General features: G+C 38.5%; 1 protein-coding gene across 1 annotated transcript; it reads right to left on the minus strand.

The window, feature by feature from the left end:
- Nucleotides 1–18,978: 18,978 nt before the first annotated feature.
- LOC138888670 (uncharacterized) lies at nucleotides 18,979–22,296 on the minus strand. The gene is made up of 4 exons (XM_070170576.1): nucleotides 20,722–22,296; nucleotides 20,489–20,559; nucleotides 20,130–20,400; nucleotides 18,979–19,425 (listed from the first exon to the last, which is right to left on the minus strand). Exons 1-4 carry the CDS (start codon nucleotides 22,294–22,296, stop codon nucleotides 18,979–18,981), a joined length of 2,364 nt encoding a protein of 787 aa, XP_070026677.1.
- Between the last annotated feature and the right edge of the window lie 3,276 nt (nucleotides 22,297–25,572).

Raw genomic sequence — 25,572 nt, forward strand, 5'->3', positions numbered from 1 at the left:
TATTCAATTCTTCCTCTATATCGATTTAAACGCCGCTTGCCACGTGAATTAGTGTATTGGGGATCTCGTAGAGTTGGGCCTTCAGTTTCATCTGAGTCATCCTGGTCGGGGTTTGGCATGATCATTTCGTCGTTCCAGTTTTAAAGATCATGTACCATCTTCTTCAAATTATGCTTAGCATATTGAACCTTCACGCTAGTGCCCAGTGCTATATCACAAGCCATGTCAAAATACTTCAACATGCTCATGTATGTCTTGTACTCAGGAGTCATGTTTGGGTAACCAACTTGATGGAACCGATTCAAGTGTGGCCTAATAACATCGCTTCTCCACCTTGTCAGTATATACATTTCATCAATCTTATCAATCTTCTTGTGCGACAAGATCTTGAGTATATGGCGACAAAGTATCCCTCTAGACTCGAACCATTTGCAGCTACAACTAAAATAATCGTTGATAGGCATATATTCAACAGTGTACTGAACTGGATTTCTATCATTTTTTTATAACTGAATAATCACTAACTAGGATTTTCTCAACACCGGGGACAACTTGATGATCGTCGGGGCTGCTAACTTCACAATGATACAATTTCCTTAGCTGTGTCTTGAAAAATTCATACACTATACGCGTATAACACTGAATTGCCTGCTCTTCCCTCTTGAACATTAACTCACACACAATTTGAAAGCCCTTTGACCTGTATTCTGCTTCTAACTCTTTCTCATGCTTAGCACTTATAGCTAACTCATACTGGTGAACAAACATCCTAAAAGTGCTTTGACGGGTAATATATACATCAAAGAAAGCATGTATCTCTTCACTTCTTTGTGTAGATAGCATACCAGCCCAAAAATACACATCAAGGTACACATGAACCCATTTTCCCTTCTCAGAGTAAAGTTTATTGAAGCAATTCCTTGTATGCAAATTATACCTTGCAATATATTCTGTCCATTTTCTCTCTAAAACTTTAACAGTAATGTGACAACCCGGCTGGTCGTCGTAAAAATTTGCGCCCCGATCCCCTATTAACTGCTTTCCTCAAGTTTATTTCTGCTATTTAGATTTGCCGGGATGCTCAATTTTGAGTTTCGGAGAGTTTTGGGACACTTAGTCCCTAAATGAGAGCTAATTGTTGGAAAGTTGACCGTAGTCGGAACAGTGTGAAGATGGCCTCGGAATGGAAATCTGATGGTTCTGTTAGCTCCGTTGGGTGATTTTGGGCTTAGAAGCGTGTTCAGATTGTGTTTTGGAGGTCCGTAGCTAATTTAGGCTTGAAATGCCGAAAGTTAAATTTTTGAAGTTTCCTGTTCGATAGTAGATTTTGATCCGAGGGTCGGAATGGAATTCTGGAAGTTGGAGTAGCTCCGTAGTGTTCAATGTGATGTGTGTGTAAAGTTCAGGTCATTCGGACGAGGTTTGATAGACTTTTCGATTGAAAGCATATTTTAGAGTTTTTGAAATTTTTAGGCTTGAATCCGATGAAAAATAGGTGTTTTGATATTGTTTTGAGCGTTCCGAAGGTTGGAACAAGTTTGAACGATGTTTTAGGATTGGTTGACAGGTTTGGTTGAGGTCCTAGGGACCTCGAGATGATTTCGTATGTTTCCGATAGTTTTGCGGAGCCGCATAAGCGACGGAGTAACAGCAGAAGCAGAAAAGGAGGAAAGACAGCAGGGACCGCAGAAGCGGCCCCGCATCTGCAATAGGATAGCCGCAGATGCAGAAATCGAGCCTTAAGTGAGAAGTCGCAGATGCGACCATGGTTCCACAAGATGCGGTAATAGCTAGGCAGAAATATGAAATTTCGGGGTTTAGTTTCATAAGTTAGAAATTCGATTTGGAGCTCGGGAGAGGGCGATTTTGAGAGGAAATTGAAGAGGAGATTATTGGGTAACGATTCTTTAACCCTTTCTAGTTATATTCCATCAATATATAGTTAGTTTCATCATTTAATTTCGGATTGGAGATGAAAATTGGGAAAAAGTTGGAAGAAAGTTCTTAGACCTAAAATTTGACTTTTGATCGGGAATTTGACTTAGATTTGGATAATTTTGGTATGCATGAACTCGTGAGAGTATGAGGATTCTGAAAATATAAATTTTACCCGATTCCGAGACATGGGCCCGCGGGGCATTTTGGTCATTTTATCTAATTTCGCGTATTAGCTTAGAATTTCTTTGTAGAATCAATTACTTGAAGTGGGGCCATTTGGAGTTGAGTACTCGTGGAAAGAGCGTAGTTTCGGGTTGATTTTGAGCCGGTTCGAGGTAAGTGGCTTGCCTAACCTTGTGTAGGGGACTTTTCTCCTTAGGATTTGGTATATTTGATAATTGAAATACTTTGTACGTGAGGTGACGAGTGCGTACTTATGCTAATTGTTGGAAATCTAGTTTTCATTAAGTAATTACTAGTATGTTTCTTTTCTTGTTTTTATTACTCGCACTATTAAGCCTGTTGTTAGCTTAGGAAAGCATGTCTAAGTGATTTAATTGTTTTATTTGCTCAAACTGCCTTACCTGAATTTTGTGCAGCATGCTAAGCTAAAATTACTTGTGCCTTAATATGAAATTGGCCATTTCTGAATATTTTCCTGTTGCTGCTGTGTATTTACATTGGGACTACGGATGTGGTATTCCGGTAGATCCCCCTTGTCTGTTTATTTGGGACTACGGATGTGGGATTTCGGTAGATTCCCTCTTATCTATTAATTTGGTACTACGGATGTGGGATTCCGGTAGATTCCCCAGCACAGTATATGGAACTACGAGACTACACCCGGTAGATTCCCCCAGCACTGAGTATTTATATTTGGGACTACAGATCAGGATTTCGGTAGATCCCTACGCACTGATAGTTGGACTACGGGATGGGATCTCGGGAGATCCTTCGGATATATATGATGGATTACAGGACGGTGTCCCCGAGATCCACTGAATAGATGTAATTGGGACTACAGAACGGTATCCTGGAAAGTACCCTGGTTGTTATCTCTGTGTTGAGTTGTATTTCCTTTCCGTGATTATTTTATCTCTATCCTAGTTGGTGTTGTTCTTTCTATTCTGTGTTATTTCTTACTGTTGCACTTAATTATACGGTCTTATTCTACACTATTATACCTTATATTTTATTTAACCTCAGTAGGGCCCTGACCTTCCTCATCACCACCCGACTGAAGTTAGGCTTGGCACGTACTGAGTACTGTTGTGGTGTACTCATGCCCCTTCTGCGCATGTTTTACATGTGCAGATCCAGGTATTTCACTATGTCTTATCATCCTTGAGGTGAGGCGCTTCTATAGAGACATCGAGGTATATCTGCCGCATCCGCAGACAGAGGAGTCCCTTTCTATCTTTCTGTAATAGTATAGCCCTTCAGTATTCCTCTTTTGGTTAGACATTTCTGGAGTTAGAGCTTCTTATGTATCTCTTAGCTTGTGATTCATGAGTTTCCGGGTTTTAGGAAAATGTATTGGTTTTAAGAGTTAATATTGTGTATGCCGAGCGACACTTTTAAACGTTGTTTTATTACTATATTTCTGTTTTAAATGGTTTTCTTCCACAAATTTGGTTTATCTTCCGCATTTTAGGCTTACTTAGTCGTAGAGACTAGGTGCTATCACGATGGTTCATGGAGGGCAAACCGGGGTCGTGACAAGTTGGTATCAGAGCTCTAGGTTCATAGGAGTCATGGATCACAAGCCGATTTATTAGAGATTCGTTGATCGGTACAGAGACGTCTGTACTTATCTACGAGAGGCTATGTAATTGTTAGGAAAATTCCACTTTATTTGATTTCCTTGTCGTGTGATATTTTGACATCACAATTCTGAACTTCTATCTTCTATTCTCTTACCGATGGTGAGGACACGTGCTACCAGAGATGATCAGGCACCCACGCCCATGTGAGAGTTGCCAGAAGTCGAGGCCGGAGTAGAGGCCGAGGACACGCATGTGGTGCAGCCAGAGCACCTGCGTGAGCTACCACCGAAGTGCCACCAGCAGTTCCAGACGGAGTTCAGGCACCAGATGCGCCTACTACTACTACTGCTCCATCACTTCAGGAGACATTAGCATGGTTCCTAAGCATATTTGGTACATTAGTTCAGGCGGGGTTGATTCAGGTTGAACCAACTACCTTACAGATCAGGAAGGGACCCAGAATTCTGCTACCCCCACTCCAGGGCAGCGAGTTCTCATTGGTCGGGTTCCAGGTGTCATAGTGACACAGCCTGTGATCCTAGTTCAACGGGTGGTGAGGACCTCTCGCCGAGTAGAGGACGGGTGGGTCTAGGAGAGAGAGAACAGATAAGGTCAGGATAGAGAGTATAGGGAAGTAAGGAGACCTCGTAGACTAGAGAGACCCACTGGTCCTTATTCTGGAGTAAGAGTACATCATGGTAGAGGTTTTGTGGGTCAGACAGCTCAGTTTGCATCTCAGATTTCACACGGTGTTTCAGGAGTTTAGGGGTCTTAGAGTACCCGTACCGCACATCTTCCACTACCACGTCCTCCTAGAGCTTGTTTTGAGTGTGGTGACACACGTCATATGGTGAGGGATTGCCCCAGACTTGGGAGGGGTGCACCTCCACAGACTTCTCAGCCACAGTGTGCCCAGCAGAGTTCTCAGGATATGGTTACAGCTCCAGTTGCTACCCCACCTGTTCAGCCAGCTAAAGGTGGAGACTGGGAGGTAGAGGTCGCCCTAGAGGGGGAGTCCAGGCCCGATACTATGCCCTTCCTGCCTGTACCGAGGATGTTGCCTCAGATTCTGTCATCACATGTATTATACTGGTTTGTCACAAAGATGCATCGGTTCTATTCAATCCAGGCTCCACTTATTCTTATGTGTCTTCTTATTTTGCTCCTCATTTAGGTGTATATCGAGATTCTTTGAGTTCCTTTGTTTATGTTTCTACTCATGTGGGAGATTTTCTTGTTGTGGAACGCATCTATCGGTCGTGTTTGGTTGCTCTTAGTGGTTTTGAGACCAGAGACGATCTATTGTTGCTTAGCATGGTAGATTTTGACATTATCTTGGGCATGGACTGGTTGCTATTCTTGATTGTCACGCCAAAATTGTGACGCTGGCTATGCCAGGTGTACCGCGTGTTGAGTGGATGGGTATTTTAGATCACACTCCCAGTAGACTTATTTCTTTTCTTAAAGCTCAGTGTATGGTTGAGAAGGGGTGTGATGCGTATTTAGCTTATGTGGGAGATGTCAATATTGATACCCCTTCAGTTAATTCAGTCCCAGTAGTACGGGATTTTCTCAATGTATTTCCAGCTGATCTTCCTGACATGCCGCCTGATAGAGATATTGATTTTGGCATTGATCTATTGTCGGGCACTCAGCTAATTTCTACTCCTCCATATTGTATGGCTCCTCCTAAGTTGAAAGAGTTGAAGGATCAGTTACAGAAATTGCTTGATAAGGGTTTTATTTGGCCTAGTGTATCACCCTGGGGTGCTCCTGTCTTGTTTGTGAAGAAAAAAGATGGTTCTATGCGTATGTGTATTGATTATCACCAGTTGGACAAAGTTACAGTTAAGAACCGTTATCCTTTGCCTCGTATTGATGATTTGCTTGACCAGCGTTAGGGTGCACGGGTGTTTTCTAAGATTGACTGGTGCTCAGGTTACCATAGGTTGAAGATTCGGAAGCCATATATCCCGAAGACTGCTTTCAGGACTCAGTATGGTCATTATAAGTTCCTTGTTATGTCATTTGGGCTGACCAATGTCCTAGCAGCCTTTATGCATTTGATGCACAGTGTGCTCCGGCGTATCTTGACTCGTTTGTTATTGTCTTTATTAATGATATTCTAGTGTATTCCCGGAGTCGGGAAGATCATGAGCAGCACTTGAGGATTGTGATTCAGACTCTGAGAGAGAAGAAGTTATATGTTAAGTTCTCGAAATGTGAGTTTTGGTTAGATTTAGTGGCATTCTTAGGCCACGTAATATCGAGTGAGGGTATTTAAGTGGATCCGAAGAAGATAAAGGTCGTACATAGTTGGCCTAGACCATCCTCAGCTACAGAGATCCGCAGTTTCCTTGGCTTGGCAGGTTACTACCGTCATTTTGTGGAGGGGTTTTCATCGATTGCAGCCCTTATGACCAGGTTGACCCACAAGGGTGCTCCGTTCCAGTGGACGGAGGAGTGTGAGGCAAGCTTTCAGAAGCTCAAGACAGCTTTGACTACAGCCCCAGTTTTGATATTGCCTACATGTTTGGGGTCTTATACGGTCTATTGTGATGCCTCGAGGATTGGCCTCAGAGCGGTGTTGATGCAGGACGGTAGGGTGATTGCCTATGCATCCAGATAGTTAAAGATACATGAGAAGAACTACCATGTTCAGGACCTTAAGTTAGCTGCCATCGTTCATGCCCTAAAGATTTGGCACCATTATTTATATGGGGTTCCCTGTGAGATTTATGCTGACCATCAGAGCTTGCAGCACCTGTTCAAGCAAAATGATCTAAATTTGCGCTAGAGGAGGTGGTTAAAGTTGCTGAAAGACTATGACATCACTATTTTGTATCACCCGGGCAACGCCAATATGGTGGCCGATGCTTTGAGTTGCCAGGCAGAGAGTTTGGGGAGTTTGGCTTATTTACCAGCATTGGAGAGGCCTATGGCGATGAATGTTCAGGCCTTAGCCAGCCAGTTTGTGAGATTGGATCTTTTGGAGCCCAATCGGGTTCTAGCTTGCGTGGTTTCTCGGTCTTCCTTATTTGATCGTATCAGGGAGTGGCAGTATGATGACCCTCATTTTCTTGTCCTCAAGGACAAGGTTCAGCACGGTGATGCCAGAGATGTGACTATAGGTGATGATGGGGTATTGAGGATGCAGGGTCGCATTTGTGTACCCAATGTTGATAGGCTTCGGGAGTTGATTTTGGAGGAGGCCCATAGCTCGCGGTATTCCATTCATCCGGGTGCCGCGAAGATGTATCAGGATTTGAGGTAGCACTATTGGTGGATGTGGATGAAGAAAGATATAGTTGGATTTGTAGCTCGGTGCCTTAATTGTCAACATGTGAAGTATGAGCACCAGAGACCGGGTGGGTTGCTTCAACAGATAGAGATTCCGGAGTGGAAGTGGGAGCAGATCACCATGGACTTTGTAGTTGGGCTCCCACGGACTTTGAGAAAGTTCGATGCTATTTGGGTGATTGTGGATCGACTGACCAAGTTCACTCACTTTATTCCTGTGTGTGCTACTCATTCCTCGGAGCGGTTGGCAGATATCTATATCCGGGAGATTATTCATCTGCATGGTATTCCAGTTTCCATCATTTCAGATAGAGGTACTCAGTTCACATCACGGTTCTAGAGGGCCGTTCAGCATGAGTTGGGTACTTGGGTAGAGTTGAGTACAACATTTCACCCTTAGACGGACAGACATTCCGAGCGCACTATTCAGATTCTTGAAGATATGCTCAGTGCGTGTGTGATTGAGTTTGGAGTGTCTTGGGATCAGTTCTTGCTATTGGCGGAGTTTGCTTACAACAATAGCTATTAGTCCAGTATTCAGATGGCACCGTATGAGGCTTTATATGAGAGACAGTGTAGATCCCCGATGGGTTGGTTTGAGCCGGGTGAGGCTAGATTGTTGGGCACAGACTTGGTTTAGGAAGCTTTGGAGAAGGTTAAGGTTATTCAGGATAGACTCCGTACAGCCCAGTCCAGACAGAAGAGTTACGCTGACCGGAAGGTTTGTGATGTTTCCTATATGGTTGGAGAGTGGGTTCTGCTTCGGGTTTCGCCTATGAAGGGCGTTATGAGATTTGGGAAGAAGGGAAAGTTGAGTTCGTGGTTTATTGGCCCTTTTGAGATATTGAGGCGTGTTGGGGAGGTTGCTTATAAGCTTGCCTTACCTCCCAGCTTGGTAGGAGTGCATCCGGTATTTCATGTTTTGATGCTCCGGAGGTATCATGGTGATTCGTCGAACATGTTGGATTTCAGTTCAGTCCAGTTGGACAAGGATCTATCTTATGTTGAGGAGCCAGTGGCAATAATCGACAGGCAGGTTAGAAAGTTGAGGTCAAAGAACATTGCGTCAGTGAAGGTTTAGTGGCAGGGTCAGCCGGTCTAGGAAGTGACCTGGGAGACCGAGCAGGATATGCGCAGCCGTTACCCTCATCTTTTCACTACCTCAGGTATGTCTTTATGCTCGTTTGAGGACGAACGAATGTTTAAGTGTAGGAGGATGTGACGACCCGGCTAGTCGTCTTAAGAATTTACGCCCCAATCCTCTATTAACTGCTTTCCCCAAGTTTATTTCTGCTATTTTGATTTGCCGCGATGCTCGGTTTTGAGTTTCAGAGAGTTTTGGGACACTTAGTCCCTAAATGAGAGATTAAGTGTTGGAAAGTTGACCGTAGTCAGAACAGTGTGAAGACGGCCTCAGAATCGAAATCTGATGGTTTCGTTAGCTCCGTTGGGTGATTTCGGGCTTAGGGGCATGTTCGGATTGTATTTTGGAGGTCCGTAGCTAATTTAGGCTTGAAATACCGAAAGTTAAATTTTTAAAGTTTCCGGTTCGATAGTGAGATTTTGATCCGAGGGTCGGAATAGAATTTCGGAAGTTGGAGTAGCTTCGTAGTGTTTAATGTGACTTGTGTGCAAAAGTTCAGGTCATTCGGACGAGGTTTGATAGACTTTTTGATCGAAAGCGTATTTTTGGGGGTTTTGGAATTCTTAGGCTTGAATCCGATGAAAAATAGGTGTTTTGATGTTGTTTTGAGCGTTCCGAAGGTTGGATCAAGTTTAAAAGATGTTTTAGGATTGGTTGGCAGGTTTGGTAAAGGTCCCGGGGGCCTCGGGATGATTTCGGATGGTTGGCGGAAGGATTTTTGGAGTTTGGGAGTTGCAGCTTCAGTTGGTTTCTGTCATAACCGCACTTGCGGTTTGGGCTCCGCAGGTGCGGAGCCGCAGAAGCGGCGGAGTAACCGCATAAGCGGAAAAGGAGGAAAGGTAGCAGGGACCACAGAAGCGGGGTCTTCACTGCAGAAGCAGCCCCGCATCTGCTAAAGGATAGCCGTAGATGCGAAAATCAAGCCTTAAGTGACAAGTCGCAGATGCGACCATGGTTCCGCAGATGCGGTAACAGCTAGGCAGAAATATGAAATTTCGGGGTTTAGTTTCACAAGTTGGAAATTCGATTTGGAGCTTGGGAGAGGGCGATTTTGAGAGGAAATTAAAGAGGAGATCATTGGGTAACGATTCTTTAACCCTTTCTAGTTATATTCCATCAATTTATAGTTAATTTTGATCATTTAATTTCGGATTGGAGATGAAAATTGGGGAAAAGTTGGAAGAAAGTTCTTAGACCTAATATTCGACTTTTGATCGGGAATTTGACGTTAGATTTGGATAATTTTGGTATGCATTAACTCGTGAGAGTATGAGGATTCTGAAAATATAAATTTTACCCGATTCCGAGACGTGGGCCCGATGGGCATTTTGGTTATTTTACCTAATTTCGCGTATTAGCTTAGAATTTCTTTGTAGAATCAGTTGCTTAAAGTGTTAATTACATTATGAAATTGAATTGAATAGATTTGGGCCATCTAGAGTCGAGTACTCGTGGCAAGAGCGTGGTTTCAGGTTGATTTTGAGCCGGTTCGAGGTAAATGGCTTGCCTAACCTTGTGTGGGGGACATTTCCCCTTAGGATTTGGTATATTTGGTAATTGAAATGCCTTGTACGTGAGGTGATGAGTGTGTACTTGTGCTAATTGTTGAAAATCCGCTTTTCATTAAGTAATTACTTATATGTTTCCTTTCCTGTTTTTATTACTCGCACTATTAAGCCTGTTGTTAGCTTAGAAAAGCATGTCTAAGTGATTTAATTGCTTTATTTGCTCAAACTGCCTTACCTGAATTCTGTGCAGCATGCTAGGCTAGAATTACTTGTGCCTTAATATGAAATTTGCCATTTCTGAATATATTCCTATTGCTGCTATGTATTTACATTGGGATTACGGATGTGGAATTCCGGTAGATTCCTTTTGTCTGTTTATTTGGGACTCTGAATGTGCGATTCTGGTAGATTTCCCCTTATCTGTTTATTTGGGACTATGGATGTGGGATTCCGGTAGATCCCCATGCACAGTTATATGGAACTATGGGACTGCACCTGGTAGATTCCTCAAGTGCTGGGTATTTATATTTGGGACTACGGATCAGGACTCCAGTAGATCCTCGCGCACTGATAGTTGGACTACGGGACGGGATCCCGGGAGATCCTTTGGATATATATGATGGACTACAGGATGGTATCCCGTGAGATCCACTGAATAGATGTAATTGGGACTACAGGACGGTATCCTGGAAGGTACCCCGTTTGTTATGTCTGTGTTGAGTTGTATTTCCTCTCCGTGATTATTTTGTCTCTGTTCTAGTTGTTGTTGTTCTTTCTATTCTATGTTATTTCTTACTGTTGCACTTCATTATACTGTCTTATTCTACACTGTTATACCTTATATTTTATTTAACCTCAGTAGGGCCTTGACCTTCCTCGCCACTACCCAACCGAGGTTAAGCTTGACACTTACTGAGTACCGTTGTGGTGTACTCATGCCCCTTCTACGCGTGTTTTTCATGTGCAGATCCAGGTACTTTCACTCTGTCTTATTATCCTTGAGGCGAGGCGCTTCTGTAGAGACTTCGAGATATATCTGCCGCGTCCGCAGACCGAGGAATCCCTTTCTATCTTTCTGTAATAGTATAGCCCTTCAGTATTGCCCTTTTGGTTAGACATTTCTGGAGTTAGATCTTCTTATGTATCTCTTAGCTTGTGATTCATGGGTTTTCGGGTTTTGGGAAAATGTATTGGTTTTAAGAGTTAATATTGTATATGTCGAGCGGCACTTTTAAACGCTGTTTTATTACTCTATTTCTGTTTTAAATTGTTTTCTTCCGCAAATTTGGTTTATCTTCCGCATTTTAGGCTTACCTAGTCGTAGAGACTAGGTGCTGTCACGATGGTTCATGGAAGGCAAACCGGTGTCGTGACAAGTAATGCTATCAAGGACCATGGATTTAAATTCTCCAAGTGCAATTTTAGAAGGACGAACACCACTTATGTAAAGAGGCAACTTTGAAAATATATGTCATGTATTGTATTTGCATCACTTCAGCTATGGCTACTTAAATGCTCTGACACTGATCAGTTATGATCGCATCTGAATGAACATTTCCCATGGCCTCAAGCCATGTTCTAAAAACTAATTTGTAACTATCGATATCTTCATGAGACATAAGAGCATATCCTAGTAAGATGGACTGTCTATGGTGATTGATGCCACAAATGTCACAAGGTACGTCGTATCAAAGCATATCGCATCATGGAATTGCTCATATGTTGCCTTACAGTGTGAATGCACCCATACCACATTTTGCATCCTACCAATATTATCAACATCGATTGAATAGAAAAACTCCCTATCCTTTACCTACATTTCACGAAAAAAGTTGAGCAGCGACTGTGCGTCCCTTTCTTGCATTTCAAAATTCCTACTCTTCAAAATAAAGTTTCTACAATCCTTTGGAGTGCAACCCAAATTTTGCGGTCCACCACATTGAACCTCAGCAAGTTTAATATTCTTGGAGGGTCTAATGCCAGATTGATCGTAAGCTACAAGATCCTTCTTCATAGAATCACAAAGGGACTTATGTCCAGCCATCAGGCGCGATATGGATGGGAGCAAATCATGATTGTGACCGTGAACAACCTTAGAGATGCGGCAACAACCAGAATCATCCAAAACAACAGCTAGCCTAGCTTTATAATTGTTACTCTTGGTGGAAAACTTGGTTTTGCGAATCCTAGCCCTATCAGAACAATAATGTATGTACCTGGCAGTGTCACCACCCTTCTTGTTGGAATTTCTTTTAACGACGGAGAATCCTTTCAGTCGTGCATGTTCTTTGTAGAATGCAAACAAAGAATCTTTATCTCTAAATCGCATTCTAGAGATTGGACCTACAACCACATCCTCTTCAATGAATTCATTCTCCATTTCCCGATCAACATCACATAACTCTAACTTATTTCCTAAAACCTGCTCCTCATCATCGTTAGCTTCTCTGTGATATTCTCCATCGGCTTCATCATCATCATCATCATCATCATCATCATCTAAGTGCACAACATTATTGAAACTGCCGTGAGAATCAACATCGACCCATTCGTATTCATTCAACAAACTATAGTCTGATGTCATCCCTAAAGATCTGTACAACTCGTTCCTAACTCGATCAAACCTATTATCTTGGTTGATATTCATGGTTGTTGTATTTGTGTTATGTTCATTTGGATTCATATTTTGTTGCACCGCCAAATTTTCTTGGTTTGAATCCATTTTTAGAGAAGGAGAAAGTGTCGCTTGACTTGGTTTGGTAAGGAGGAAGTATACAAAATTGTATACCGTATTTATTTTTAAGAAAGGAAGAAAATACAATAATTTGTTAAAAATACTAAATCGTATAATTTGTATAAAATACACATAATACAATGGAAATACAAATATAATGCAAGAGACTCTTCAGCTGGCTACATTTAATTTTCGCATATTTCAAGGCTTGGGATTTAATTTTGTGTTTTGGAGGAAAAAATGTAAGCTAATTAGTTAGGAGGTCTTAAATGTCTTTTCACGCGTGTGGCAAATGTTGGGTCACAACAGTTGAGCCGTTTAGCATCATGAAATATGAATATTTTAAGGAAACTTTTCGTTCCTATACCATATACACTACTACAAAAACGACCTTTGGCGGCAATTAAAAATAGCATTAGCGGCAATAACAATTGCCGCTATAGCATTTACCGGCAATTGATCTTTAGCTGGTGATGCCGGGGTCGGTAAAGCCTTTAGCGGTATTTCTGCCAAAAGCTGATAAAGGGTATGATTTATTGCCGCTAAAACTCATCTGCTTTAACGACAATTGTTGTGGCAATTATTATGGCTGCTAAATCCATTCTAAAAATGACTAATAATGCTCCTTTAACGTCCATTTTTATAGCCGCTAAATTCAAAATATTTGTCGGTAAAAGTCCATACCTTTAGCGGTAATTGTTTTGTGGCAATTAAATTGGCGACAATATCTCTTCTAAAAACATATTAGTATGCCCCTTTAGCGTCTATTTTAATGGATAGCAAAGTCAATTATATTGCCGCTAAAAATCATCTTTAATAGCAATATAATGGTTATAATATCCCTATATAAATGTGTTAATACTGTTAAATTGGCACTAAAATTCACAAGCTATAACGGTAAGTTTAGCCACCATTAATAATAGCTACTACATTCAACCAAAAAATAATGCAAATAACAAAATATATTGATATTAATTCATAAAACTATAGTATATCTCGTTAAATCTTAACGAACAAAAGGAAGCACTAATAATCCAAAATATTAATATCACAAAACCTTAAAAAATAACTCATATTGTTTGAAGTAAATAGCTTATGTCACTATATAACTAATCTTAACGAATAACAATCTTCAAATAATCTCTGAAACTCTTCCTCATATTGAAATCTTCCACCCGCTAAATTATCGAACATCAGACTGTATGACCTGAAATTATAAAATAACTATGTCAATAGGAAGTAAATGTTGCCAACAACAAAGCTGATAATAGTTTGCGAGATAATAGATTACCAAGACAGTTGCCCAGGGGAAGCAAATACAAAAGAATAGGTTGCAAGGCTATGGAAGTCAAAACTGTTTGAAGCAAGCAGGATACTAAACTAGTTAAATACATTCTTTAAATCTCTCTGAAAATAAAATAACAAACTCAGGCGAGAGCATTTCAAATGAGGCTTTTTCAGTATTGCAAAATTATCCAGAGGTTTTCATACATTACTCAACCAGCTACCATGGCACACTCATCATTTTTGTGACACTTTTTAAACAATTTTCTGCTTAATAACAGTTGTAGACGTAAAAATTAATAAAGAGTGTCCTTTCTCTAACAGTTTAAATTATAAACTAGCCGGCCACACAATTCAGTTAACTTCGTATATTAGATAGTTCAAACACTTCAATATGATGTTAGCGCATAACAGATCAGAATTTCCATCTCAAGCACTTTGGTTGTGTTCTTTAAGTCGATAATATTCTGAAATTACTATAACTCTAGATATCTGCAATCCTATAATTCTTATGTTAGAATCTAGAGTTTTCTATCAGATGAATTGCTACAAAACAACACCAAATGTGGTGAGAAACCAGACATTATTTTTAAGACATGAAACGCAGATTTATAGTGATTTGACATGGCTTCATAACACTTCCAAGTCCTCGTCGTGATCCTTTTTTCTTAAACTTCACACATCTCATTTCAAATACTAATATATATATTTTAACTAGTTACTGACCCAAAAAACACATTCAAAGGCAATAGTTCAGAAACAGGATTCTAGCTCAACTATCTGTCATGACAGGATTCTAGCTCAATTATCTGTTATACTTGGTCATGTTGATTGAGTTTTAAACAGTGATCCTTGGCTTCAGTCTTCAGTAAAAGGCAATAGTTCAGAAACAATCAGCACACACAAACAACACACACAAACAAAAACAAAAACACAGAGCAAATCTTGGCTTCAGTGATCTTTGGCTTCAGTCCAGTTTTTATTGGAGCAGTTGATTGAGTTTTAAACAGTGAACTTGGCTTCAGTCTTCAGTAAAAGGCAATAGTTCAGAAACAATCAGCACACACAAACAAAAACAAAAATACAGAGCAAATCTTGGCTTCAGTGATCCTTGGCTTCAGTCCAGTTTTTATTGGAGCAGTTGATTGAGTTTTAAACAGTGATCCTTGGCTTCAGTCTTCAGTAAAAGGCAATAGTTCAGAAACAATCAGCACACACAAACAAAAACAAAAATACAGAGCAAATCTTGGCTTAAATGATCCTTGGCTTCAGTCCAGTTTTTATTGGAGCAGTTCAATTATGCAGCAGTTGTAGCAGAACACACTCAGTCTCCCAATAGATCAATTACTCAGTTCGAAACAGAGAAAAGGTAAAAAGCACACCTGAAGAAAAAGGTTCTGCTGTAGATAGCACTGAAGCCAGGCATGTTCTTATCAGAATTGTTAGCTTCACAGTAACATAGCAATCCAAAAAAGCATTTATATTCTAAGATTCCTGATTTCCAGCTAGTATTTATTTTATTTGTCGTAGGCTCCAAGAATTAACATAGTTGATTTCTTGAATTAACATAGTTATCACTATCACTATAAGTAGAGTAAATTGAATAGATCCAAACAAACAGGCAGCCAAGGTGCAGATTGCAGCAGAGGTTATTGTTATATTGGAAACAGTCCAATTCCAAAATAACAACAACACAGGTAACAAACAAGTGATTGACATGCAGAAGAACACAGATCTTTGGGCTACAGAATTTTCTCAATGTACTAAACATGGAGATTAATCTCCTAGGCATATTGAGCAGGTGAAATCTGCAGAAGTTTGACCAAACAATAGAAAAATTAAATAGTAGCTTGCCGAAGGATAAAGATGAGTAGTACCATGAGACGTTGAAGTATTTTCAGCAACATTAGGTATCCTTGATCTTTGTGGTACTCGTTCATGGCGACTATTGGCAGCAGGGACCTAATAAATATTAACACACCAGATAACAATACTTTTATAGGATTAAAACTTCATTAATAATGTACATAACTTATAAAATTGAGTTACCTGTTCAATTGAGGTGTCATTGATATTTTGAGGCAGAGATTCATTGGAAGCATATTTGCGCATCAATTGTCGCATTTCGAGTAATTCTGATTGCATCTTCTCCTGATTTTGTTTCATCATATTCATTTCTTCATTATGTTTATCCTTTAACTCGGTTATCTCTTGTGTTAACCTTTGGACAGCTTCATTTGACGAATCCTCTCCGATAATATTTTCTAAGGAAGATTTACTACCCCATAGACCAGAAGGAGTTGGACCAAGTCCTAAACCACGAACATATCTACTTTTGTCATTTCCGAACACCTGAGAATACACATCGCCTTCCCAAGCAACACCGCGAGGAGGTTGGTCAGTAGAGCTCTCACTATTGTTCGTCCTTTTATTTATTATTTCCTGGCCATAAAATACATAAATCCAATTTGAAATTCATTTATTCACTTTTATGTTTTTTCCTAACTATTTCCCAATTAAGAAAATAAAAGAAAAAAAATATTACAATTGCCTTGACAGAATCATCATCCAGTGGTCTACCATCCTTACGTTTTGTATGAGTTAATATGAAAACTTGTGCTCGTGTAGCCTCTATCCCATTTACAGCCTAATACAATAAAATTGATGTAAGATATACGTGGAAAAAAAATTAAAACATTATAGTTAGTAATTTGAACAAGTTTACCTGCTCATCCATCAAGGTAGCAATACTTTTGGATCCTCCTGTGTGAGGCATCTTTTGATTGGCCCTATTATTTCTATTTGCTTGGGAACGCCTCTGTCGTTGAAATATTAAAATGATATCTTATAAATTATACATAAAAATTGAGCATCACTAAAATTAAAACACTGAAAATAATCAACTTGAGGTGTTTTAAAGATTTGTTAATACCTTAGCTTTATCTGAAAGCCAATAAGCGACAAGACCACTCCATTGATCCCTCGGTATGCGACTTGGTCTATTTTTCAGCAAAAGGTCTTTAGTCTTATATTTTCGCAAATACTCACCTTTTAACTCACACTTGTAATCTTTCCATTTCTTTCCTAGTGACTTTAGGACATAAGCTTCTCCTCGTCTTGGGATAGAAAACATCTTCTAAAAAAATAAAGAAAAAATATCATGTATAAAAGATTGAACCCATTCATATAATAATAATAATAATAATAATAATAATAATAATAAAACAAACAAATAAATAAATAAATAAATAATAACTACTCCATACCCTCACAAAATCCACCAATTTCTTCTTTTCCTCCTTGTCAAAATTTCTCCAATCATCTACATGTAACGGTGTTAGTTCTGGAGTTCTCGCAATGATTCCTAGAAAGCTAGCAAGCTTTCGACCTTTTTCCCCAATAGCTTGGTTACGATTATTAAACGGCACATCAACTACCTTCCCCGAAGGAAGTTTCCAAATATCTTTTAGTAAAGTAGGCCCACGAACCTTTCTTGGCTCCAAATTACCTAGAATAGAAGATTCAAAGGTCATCAAATGGCAAAAAATTATATGGTTAAATATGTTTAATAACACTATAATTATCTGATAGTTATATGATTGTTTGATGACACCATCTACTAGTGCTGCAAAAATTCTAGAAACTAATCCTGGCTCAAAGACTGCTGTTAATCGAGTAGATGCAGTTGTAGGCTTGGCTGCTGCTGAACAAATCTCAAATGGTCAGTTACAAGAAGGTAATGGGTCAATAAACTATGACAACTCACCAGGTGCAAAGGCTATAATTTTAACCATCCAAGCACATAGCTCCTGTGGGGATCCTGAAGTAAAGGCAACAGTTGGTGGTGATAATATGGTGTCCAAACAACTAGTTCTAAGGTCCAGTAATGAACAAGAAGAGCAGGGCAATGCTGATTTGGATAAAAATATAGGAGTTCGACGAATTCATTCAAAGAACAATTTGGGAGCTGAACTTATAACCATCCAAGCACATAGCTCCAATGCACCAGTTTTACATTTTTCCAATCCTAAGGTAGAACAAATTATTAAGAATGCTCAGAATGAGATGATGATGGAGGCTGCTATGGTTAAACAACCATTGGTAACATTAAATACTTCCGTACATGATATCCCCTCTCAATCAGTAGAGTCTTTTGGTGAGTTTGAAGGGGAATCTGGACAGCTCATGATTTCAACTGGAAATAACAACGAAATTATACGAGCAAACGTGAGGAACATGGTTGCTAAATCAAAATTGTGGAAAGAACAACGAGAGGAGGATGATGAAGAGGACTGGGGCTGGGTGATGCATCTTGACAGTAACCTGGGATTTTATCGGAAGCTTCAAAACTGATGGTGGCAAAGCTAGTAGATGGATACCATACTGAAATTGCAAAAGATCCTAATCTCCCTTTGTCAGCATTTGTTGGTCTAGCAGAGATGGTATCCAATTTTCCTCGACCCGGTCAAGCAACTAATGTCAAGATGCAATGTTACAATTTCACATACACTCAGAGAAGACACCCTCTTACTTGGTTGCAAGTTGCACTATATAACTAGTTCGATATCACAATAGAAATTACAAAAAATCACAGTTGCTAATTACACTATATAAACGAGTTAGATTAACCATTGTATTCACACAATTATGATTTGAAAATGATTCCAGAGAAAAGTGCTACCTGATTCATCATCACTTCGTTGAACTTCAGTACCACCAGCAGAACTATTCAAATCACAAGATTGATCATCATGTGCTTGGTCTTCAGAAGAGTTTTGATTATCCATCAACTGATCAATATAAGTCTGGGTTGCAGAATGGTTTTGAACATCCATCAAATGCTCAATATAAGGTCGCACATCTTCATCGTCGTCTTGTTCAATTACCAGTCGGTTGCGACCTCTAGTTCGCATAGTTCCTTCTCCAAAATGAAAAAAATTTATCTTGCTGCATTACGCTATATTAGTACTAGATTGACTCCAACAAATCAGCAGGCCACTAGCAAAACATGAGGAAGCATCATCCAAATCTCAATATGTGAAAAATATCAACAACTCAGGTAACGCAAACAAAGCCTTGCGAAAAATATTGTTCTAGAGATAAGAGTTATTTATGCACTAGGAAAATAATTATCAAGTGATAGTACCACCTTATAATATCACATTTAAATGGATACAATAAGCAAAATATAAGCAGAAGAAAGCATAATAAATTTGCTCAAACATCCAATATTCAAAAAAATAACACCCTTAGAGTTTATTATATAACACTTGCAACAAAAATATTCTATAAGTACCACCTACCTTATTCAGAATCACATTCATTTTCTATGTTATTTTCTCCCTCAACATTAGCTTCACCATCATTTGGAGAAGGTTGAGAATCTACGTTTGTATCAATTATTATCCCATCGACACCACTTCTTACCCAATCATTATACCCATCTTCTAAAACACAAGAATTTTCTAAAAGAGCCAAGTCAGTGGCATCACTTTGCGTTGATGACTCAAACTGCACACTATTTTCCTCTCCCATATTAAAAATTTCTCGAGGTTTAATTAACCTAGGGAAAAACCATTCATGGTCTTGAGGATCTTGCACAAATATTACTTGTTGAGCTTGTTCTGCAAAAATAAAGGGCTCATGACGTTGTCGATCGCCAGAGTCTGTCAGGTGTGTGAAATTCACAAGTGTGAAACCCAAGTCATCTTCCTTAATTCCTCTACCTTTGGTTACATCAACCCAATCACACTTAAATAAGATGACCTTAAATTTCTCATAGTATTTTAACTTCATTCAATCTGCCATAATATGTGATATTTGCAGATTTTGGAGCATTATCACTTGTACTTGCATAACTTTCAGTCTTTGAAACGACCATAACACCACTATTTTGTGTCTCATTGAACTCTTCACTTTGTTTTATTCGGAATCGATATCCATTATTAACATCGAACGCACTGAATCTTTTGCAATGTAGCTCGGTCCTTATGCTAGGATTTTAACATCATTTAAGATATTAGACGTGGCTTCCAACTCCTTTACCTAACCAAATAAAAGATGCAACTATAAATGTGGATATTTGTACAAGGATAATAATTTAACATAAACAATGACTTAGTCCTACTACTTACTTGCTCCTTGAATCACTCATGAAATGTATCGAAATGCACACGATCAATTTGATGTTGTGTCAAACGACGCTTACGATGTGCTCTTTTAATTTCAGCAATATGTTCCCTATACATGTAACTCGCATATATCAATTTTGTTATGAAATATATATATATATATATATATATATATATATATATATATATATATATATATATATATATATATATATATATATATATATATATATATTAAATAATAGATATATATATATTAAATAATAGATATAACACTTACTTTTTATAATTCTCAACGACTTATGATTCACAATTGAAAAGTACATGCCGATGTGCTTGCAACCATGTTTTGTCATCCAACTCAAATACATCTACTCTACCGTACGACTCCCCAACAGTAGGAAAAAGAGATTCTTCTTTATTAGTCTCATGCTCAATTTCATCACTCCATTTTCTTGAATAATAAGACCTTGAATCTCCACCCTCTAAATATCGTGAGCAGAATGTCATACACTCATTTGCTATGTATGTTTCTGCTATTGAACCTTCAGGACATGCACGATTACGAACATATGATTTTAAAGTACCCAAATACCTATGGAACAAAGTAATGTTATTAGTTTGATATTAGAGTATTTAACAACTAAAGACATATAACAAAGATTCAGTGATATTCTACATACCTCTCAATTGGATACATCCAGCGATAATGTACTGGTCCCGCATGTTTAGCCTCAGTTGCCAAGTGAATAACCTAGTGTATCATAACAGTAAAGAATCCTGGGAGGAAGAGTTTCTCCATAGTAGACAATGTTTCTGGGATTTTTTTTTCAAGTAGGTTTAACTCTTCTACTTTTAGCTCTTTGCTACACAAAACACGAAAGAATGTGCATAGTTCAATTAAAATTAAACTTACTCTTTTATCTACAAATCTCCGCAAGGCAAGAGGAAGAAGTTCTTGCATTATAACATGACAATCATGAGTTTTTAGCCCAGATAACTTTCGTTTGCGAACGCAACGTGAAATATTAGACACATAGCCATCTGGAAATTTGGCATTTTGTAGTACTTCATAAAATAACTCCTTTTCCTGCTGAGACATTGTGAAAAAAGTAGCAGGAAGATATGCTCTCCCACTAGCTCGATATTGAGGCCATAAGCTTGGTCTTATTTTCATCTCCTTCAAGTCCAATCGAGCTTCTAAGTTGTCTTTAGACTTTTTACCAAGATTCAATAGTGTATAAATTAAGTTATCGCACACATTCTTTTCTATGTGCATCACATCAAGATTATGGTGCACCAAGTTAAATTTCCAATAAGGAAGATCGAAAAAAATACTTCTCTTTTTCCATGTGTTTTTCATCACCCCACTTACCCCTTCACTTGACTGGCCTAGAGTAAATTTTATATCTTTAACTTGATTCAGCACTACTGACCCAGATACTGGAGAAGGTGCAGGTCTTGTTTCTTTAGTCCCATCAAATGATTTTGCATCATTCCGATATTTGTGTCCCGACTTCAAGAAGCGTCGATGCCCCATGTAACAAAACTTTTTGCCATGTTTCAGCCTTTTATATTGAGTGTTTATGTTACAAGAAGGGCATGCAAACCGACCATAAGTGCACCATCTAGATAGAGTACCATATGCAGAAAAGTCATTTATAGTCCACATGAGAGCTGCTCGCATTTTAAATATCTCCTTAATAGAGGCATCGTATGTTTCTACCCCAACATCCCATAATTCATTTAACTCTTCTATTAGAGGTTGTAAAAATACATCGATATTATTGCCAGGCGCTTTGGGTCCAGGAATAAGTAAGGACAGAATGAAGAACTCTTGTTTCATGCACATCCATGGAGGAAGATTATATGGCATTAAAATCACTGGCCATGTACTATGAGCAGTTCGCATTGTGCCAAATGGATTGAACCCATCAGAAGCTAGTCCTAGGCGCACATTGCGAGGGTCTCCAGCAAATTCGGGATATCTACTATCAAATTTTTTCCAAGCTTCAGAATCTGCAGGATGTCGTAGAACTCCATCTTTGTTGCGCTCTTCATGATGCCAACACATTGCTTTAGAAGTTTCCGAAGACATAAACAGTCTTTGTAGCCTTGGTTTTAAAGGAAAATACCTTAGGACCTTGGCTGGGATTTTTCTAGCATCATTTTTCCATCTAGACGCTCCACAAACATTGCATTTACTGACATTCTTATTAGCAAACTCTTTCCTAAAAAGCATGCAATCATTGGGACAAGCATGAATTTTCTCATACTTTAAGCCCGAGCCTTCAACTATCTTTTTAGTCTCAAAGAAAGAAGGAGGAAAATTTTCTCCTTCAGGCAGCGCATCCTTCAATAGTCCAAGCAAAGCATTAAACGATTCATTTGACCATTTGAACATGCATTTTGTACGGTACAGATGCATCAAAAGGGACATTTTGCTAAATTTTTTACATCTTGGATATAGTTCTTCATTTGCCTCCTTCATGAGCCGTTCAAACTTATCCACCTCTGGATGCGATTGATTTCTAGATGGATGAGCAGTATTCTCTTGTAAGTTATGCTATACGCCACCTAATTCACTAACGTCGGTATCCATGAACTGTGTAACACCTGCAAATGCATCATGTATCATTCCTCTCATATCATCACCCCTTTGAGTTGACTGACTGCGATTATTTGCTTCAGCATTGTTTGATCCCTTTAGAGACTCACCATGACAAAACCAAGTATCATAGGATGGTATAATACCATTAACCACAAGATGATCATATGTTGTAGCCCGATTTACTTGATGGATAAGCACACACTCCGTACAAGGACATGCAATTTTTTCTCCATCTTGTTTTTCAGAAAAGGCATGATTTAAAAAATCCTCTACTCCATCCAAATATTCTTTACTAACTCTTTCACAATACATCCATCTTTTATTTGTAGGATTGTCCATGACGTTCAAGATAGTCTTTTCTTTTCTATAATTACTGAAAGAGCTAAAAATGTGTTAGTAAAAAGGTGGAATTAATGAAAAATGTAGCTAAAATAAAATAACCATCCTATTAGCAGGTAATTCCATGGCTCAAAAATATCATTTTAACAATTAAAACTATTAAATGGAAATTTATTTAATCATAAAGTTCATCTCAGGCATAAGTCTTCTGTATTACTTAAGGAAATACACATAGGCAGAACACAGTCATCTAAAAGGTGTAGAGACTTAACCACAAAAGACTATTCAACCGCTATCTGGATGTAGTTTACATGAACGTGAATGAAGGAATATTGGGTAGTGAATAAGACTAGAGAATTGAAAAAAAGGCAAAAACTTCACTGAGCTTATCAATGTTTAGTGTTTACAGGTACTACATATTGACAAGGTAAAGGAATTAAACCTAGAAATTTGAATTTCTCTTCAAACAATAAAAATGCAAGCATTCAATGTTACCAAGGAATATGATCCCACCTGCTCGGGAAATTCCAAAAAATGGTGTAAAATAAACAAAAAGGAGAAGTTTCTTCTTAGTTTTTAGTGGAATAATCAGCACGATTGAGCATCTTTTTACAATGCCAATACCAAGAATAGTTGGAAAACTTATTATCTCCTGTAGGCATTTGCATCTCTATCATGAAAATGTAGTTGAAAAGCTTATACATGGCATATTCTACTCAAGAATGATAGGGAAAACAGATATACAAAATGTAAACAGCTCCTTCAGATCACTTATTCCATGTTTATTTAATGGAGAAAGTTACATCAATTTCACCTTTAACAACTTGTTGACAATAGTTCGTGCAACAAGTGCTCATCAAGCTTTCTTACCAAGATATAAGTGATACAGGAAGCTTGACACCAGGATAAAGAATGGGGATGCATATTTTAGTATATCTATAAGGAACCTCTTAACCACCCTTTTGTATTCTTCTTCCCTCCTACCTGTTATTCCCTGACGAAGGGGAACCTTTTGAACAGTGAAAAGGACGATGAAAAACAAAAACAGGAAAGATAACCACCCACTTTTTGTTCAAAACTAGAAACCAACAATCTGAGTATACTGCGAATAAGCTTCTGATGCAGCCTCGTAGTTTTCTTCAAATAACTTTAACAGTGATATGCATCGACTACGGAGGATTTGAAACAGATATGCATCGACGACAATGAAAATTTTTGAACAATGACAAGAATAACAGAAAACATACAAAGGAACAAATGCATCGACGACAATGAAAATATAAAGATTTGACACCACAATGCATCGACGACAATGAAAATTACACACAACATCTCGACTAGTGGTAGATTCAATGCATCGACGACACTTAGAAATTTCTGAATAATCACATGAATAGCAGAAAACAGAGGAAAAAAATCAGAAAAACAGTCACGGAACAGAGGAGGAATAAACCCAATCATCCCACCTCAATTTAACAGCAGTCGGATATCACAAACAACGGGCATATGCCGAAAAAATTGAACTTTCGCAAATTTCAAATCCCAACAGTTGAAGGCACAAATTCGTACCTGGTAAGCAGATTGCTTTGCCAATAAATACAAGAAATTGAAGGAGAAGAATGAGTTCTGAAACAATCTTCAAACCTACACGAAAATAGAAGTGAGAAACGGATATAACAGAGAATACTAACAACGATGATAGAGCATAATCGAGCAGCACAATCCAAAACTCAACTGTTAATCGCATTGGCTGGGAAAACAGAGAAAATACCTCGGAAAGAATTGCAATTATCTGGGCAAAAGGTTGGCCGACGACCTATATATAAGTGCGATTTTGACAACAAATTGTCTCGTCCGTCTCCAGTTCAATGAAGGAATATGTTTTCTGATTCAAGTCGATGAAGGAATCATATTTCCTAATTTTCTGATTCAAGTCGATGAAGGAATCATAGAAGGAATAGGTTTCCGCTGAATTACTGATTGGAGGGAATCTTCGATTTTGTTCTAAAAAATATGGAGGGAAAGATTAATAATTTGGGGGAGGGAAATTTAAAAAAAAACTTGTTGTGCTGAAAGTTTGGGCATAAATTAAAGGTTATTTTTAATTTTTAATGGCAATTAATTTTTATTGCCGATAAAGGGTTATTTTTTAGTGGCTAATGGTCATATGCCGCTAATATTTAAGCTTAAAGAATTTATTAGCGGCAATTGCCTTATTGCCGCTAAATAATTGCCGCCAAAGGCCTTTTTTGTAGTAGTGATATGAAACTATATTACCAAATATGTTCATAGTTTGCATTTTACCCGCCATGCTAATAGTATTTCTACAAAATATAGACAATTCATTAAATAAGGAATCATTGTAGTTGTAGGCTTCCTTATTTAGGTGCGCTAATATTGGAGAATTAAATATTCTTTCAGATATTTTGCAACGCAAATCATGCATTAATATTATCGGCTATTTCGATTCTAAATTTAGCGACTCTGTTTTTGCGATACACTGTGTTTCAACATTTTTTCTGACTTCACAAATCAAAACGACTAAATCTTCTACAATTCTTCTGCAACAAACACAATTATGTCCAAAATCCCAATTATGCTACAACTGAATGGGAATTTGGATAGCTATGGGAGATTTAGAGAATTTCAAGTCGATGGCATTGTAGTCGATGAGGATGCGAGTTATAGTGTATTGATTTCTACAATAGCACAACAATTAATGATCGATACATCCGAAAAAATTATAGAAATCAAATACAAAGCAAAGGAAAAGAGAGTAGCAATTCCACCATTGCAGCAATTAAAAAGCTTTGAAGC

Source organism: Nicotiana sylvestris, chromosome 3 (genome assembly GCF_000393655.2).
Source record: "Nicotiana sylvestris chromosome 3, ASM39365v2, whole genome shotgun sequence".
NCBI lineage: Eukaryota > Viridiplantae > Streptophyta > Magnoliopsida > Solanales > Solanaceae > Nicotiana > Nicotiana sylvestris.

Bases quoted from the DNA above. Each gene is read 5' to 3' on its own strand.
- LOC138888670 (XM_070170576.1), bottom strand. From the start codon at position 22,296: ATGAAGGAGGCAAATGAAGAACTATATCCAAGATGTAAAAAATTTAGC. The intron at 20,401-20,488 runs GTATGTAGAATA...TTTGTTCCATAG, and splicing joins TGGATGTATCCAATTGAGAG to GTATTTGGGTACTTTAAAAT. The intron at 19,426-20,129 runs GTACTTTTCAAT...ATCTTATTTAAG, and splicing joins GGTTGCAAGCACATCGGCAT to TGTGATTGGGTTGATGTAAC.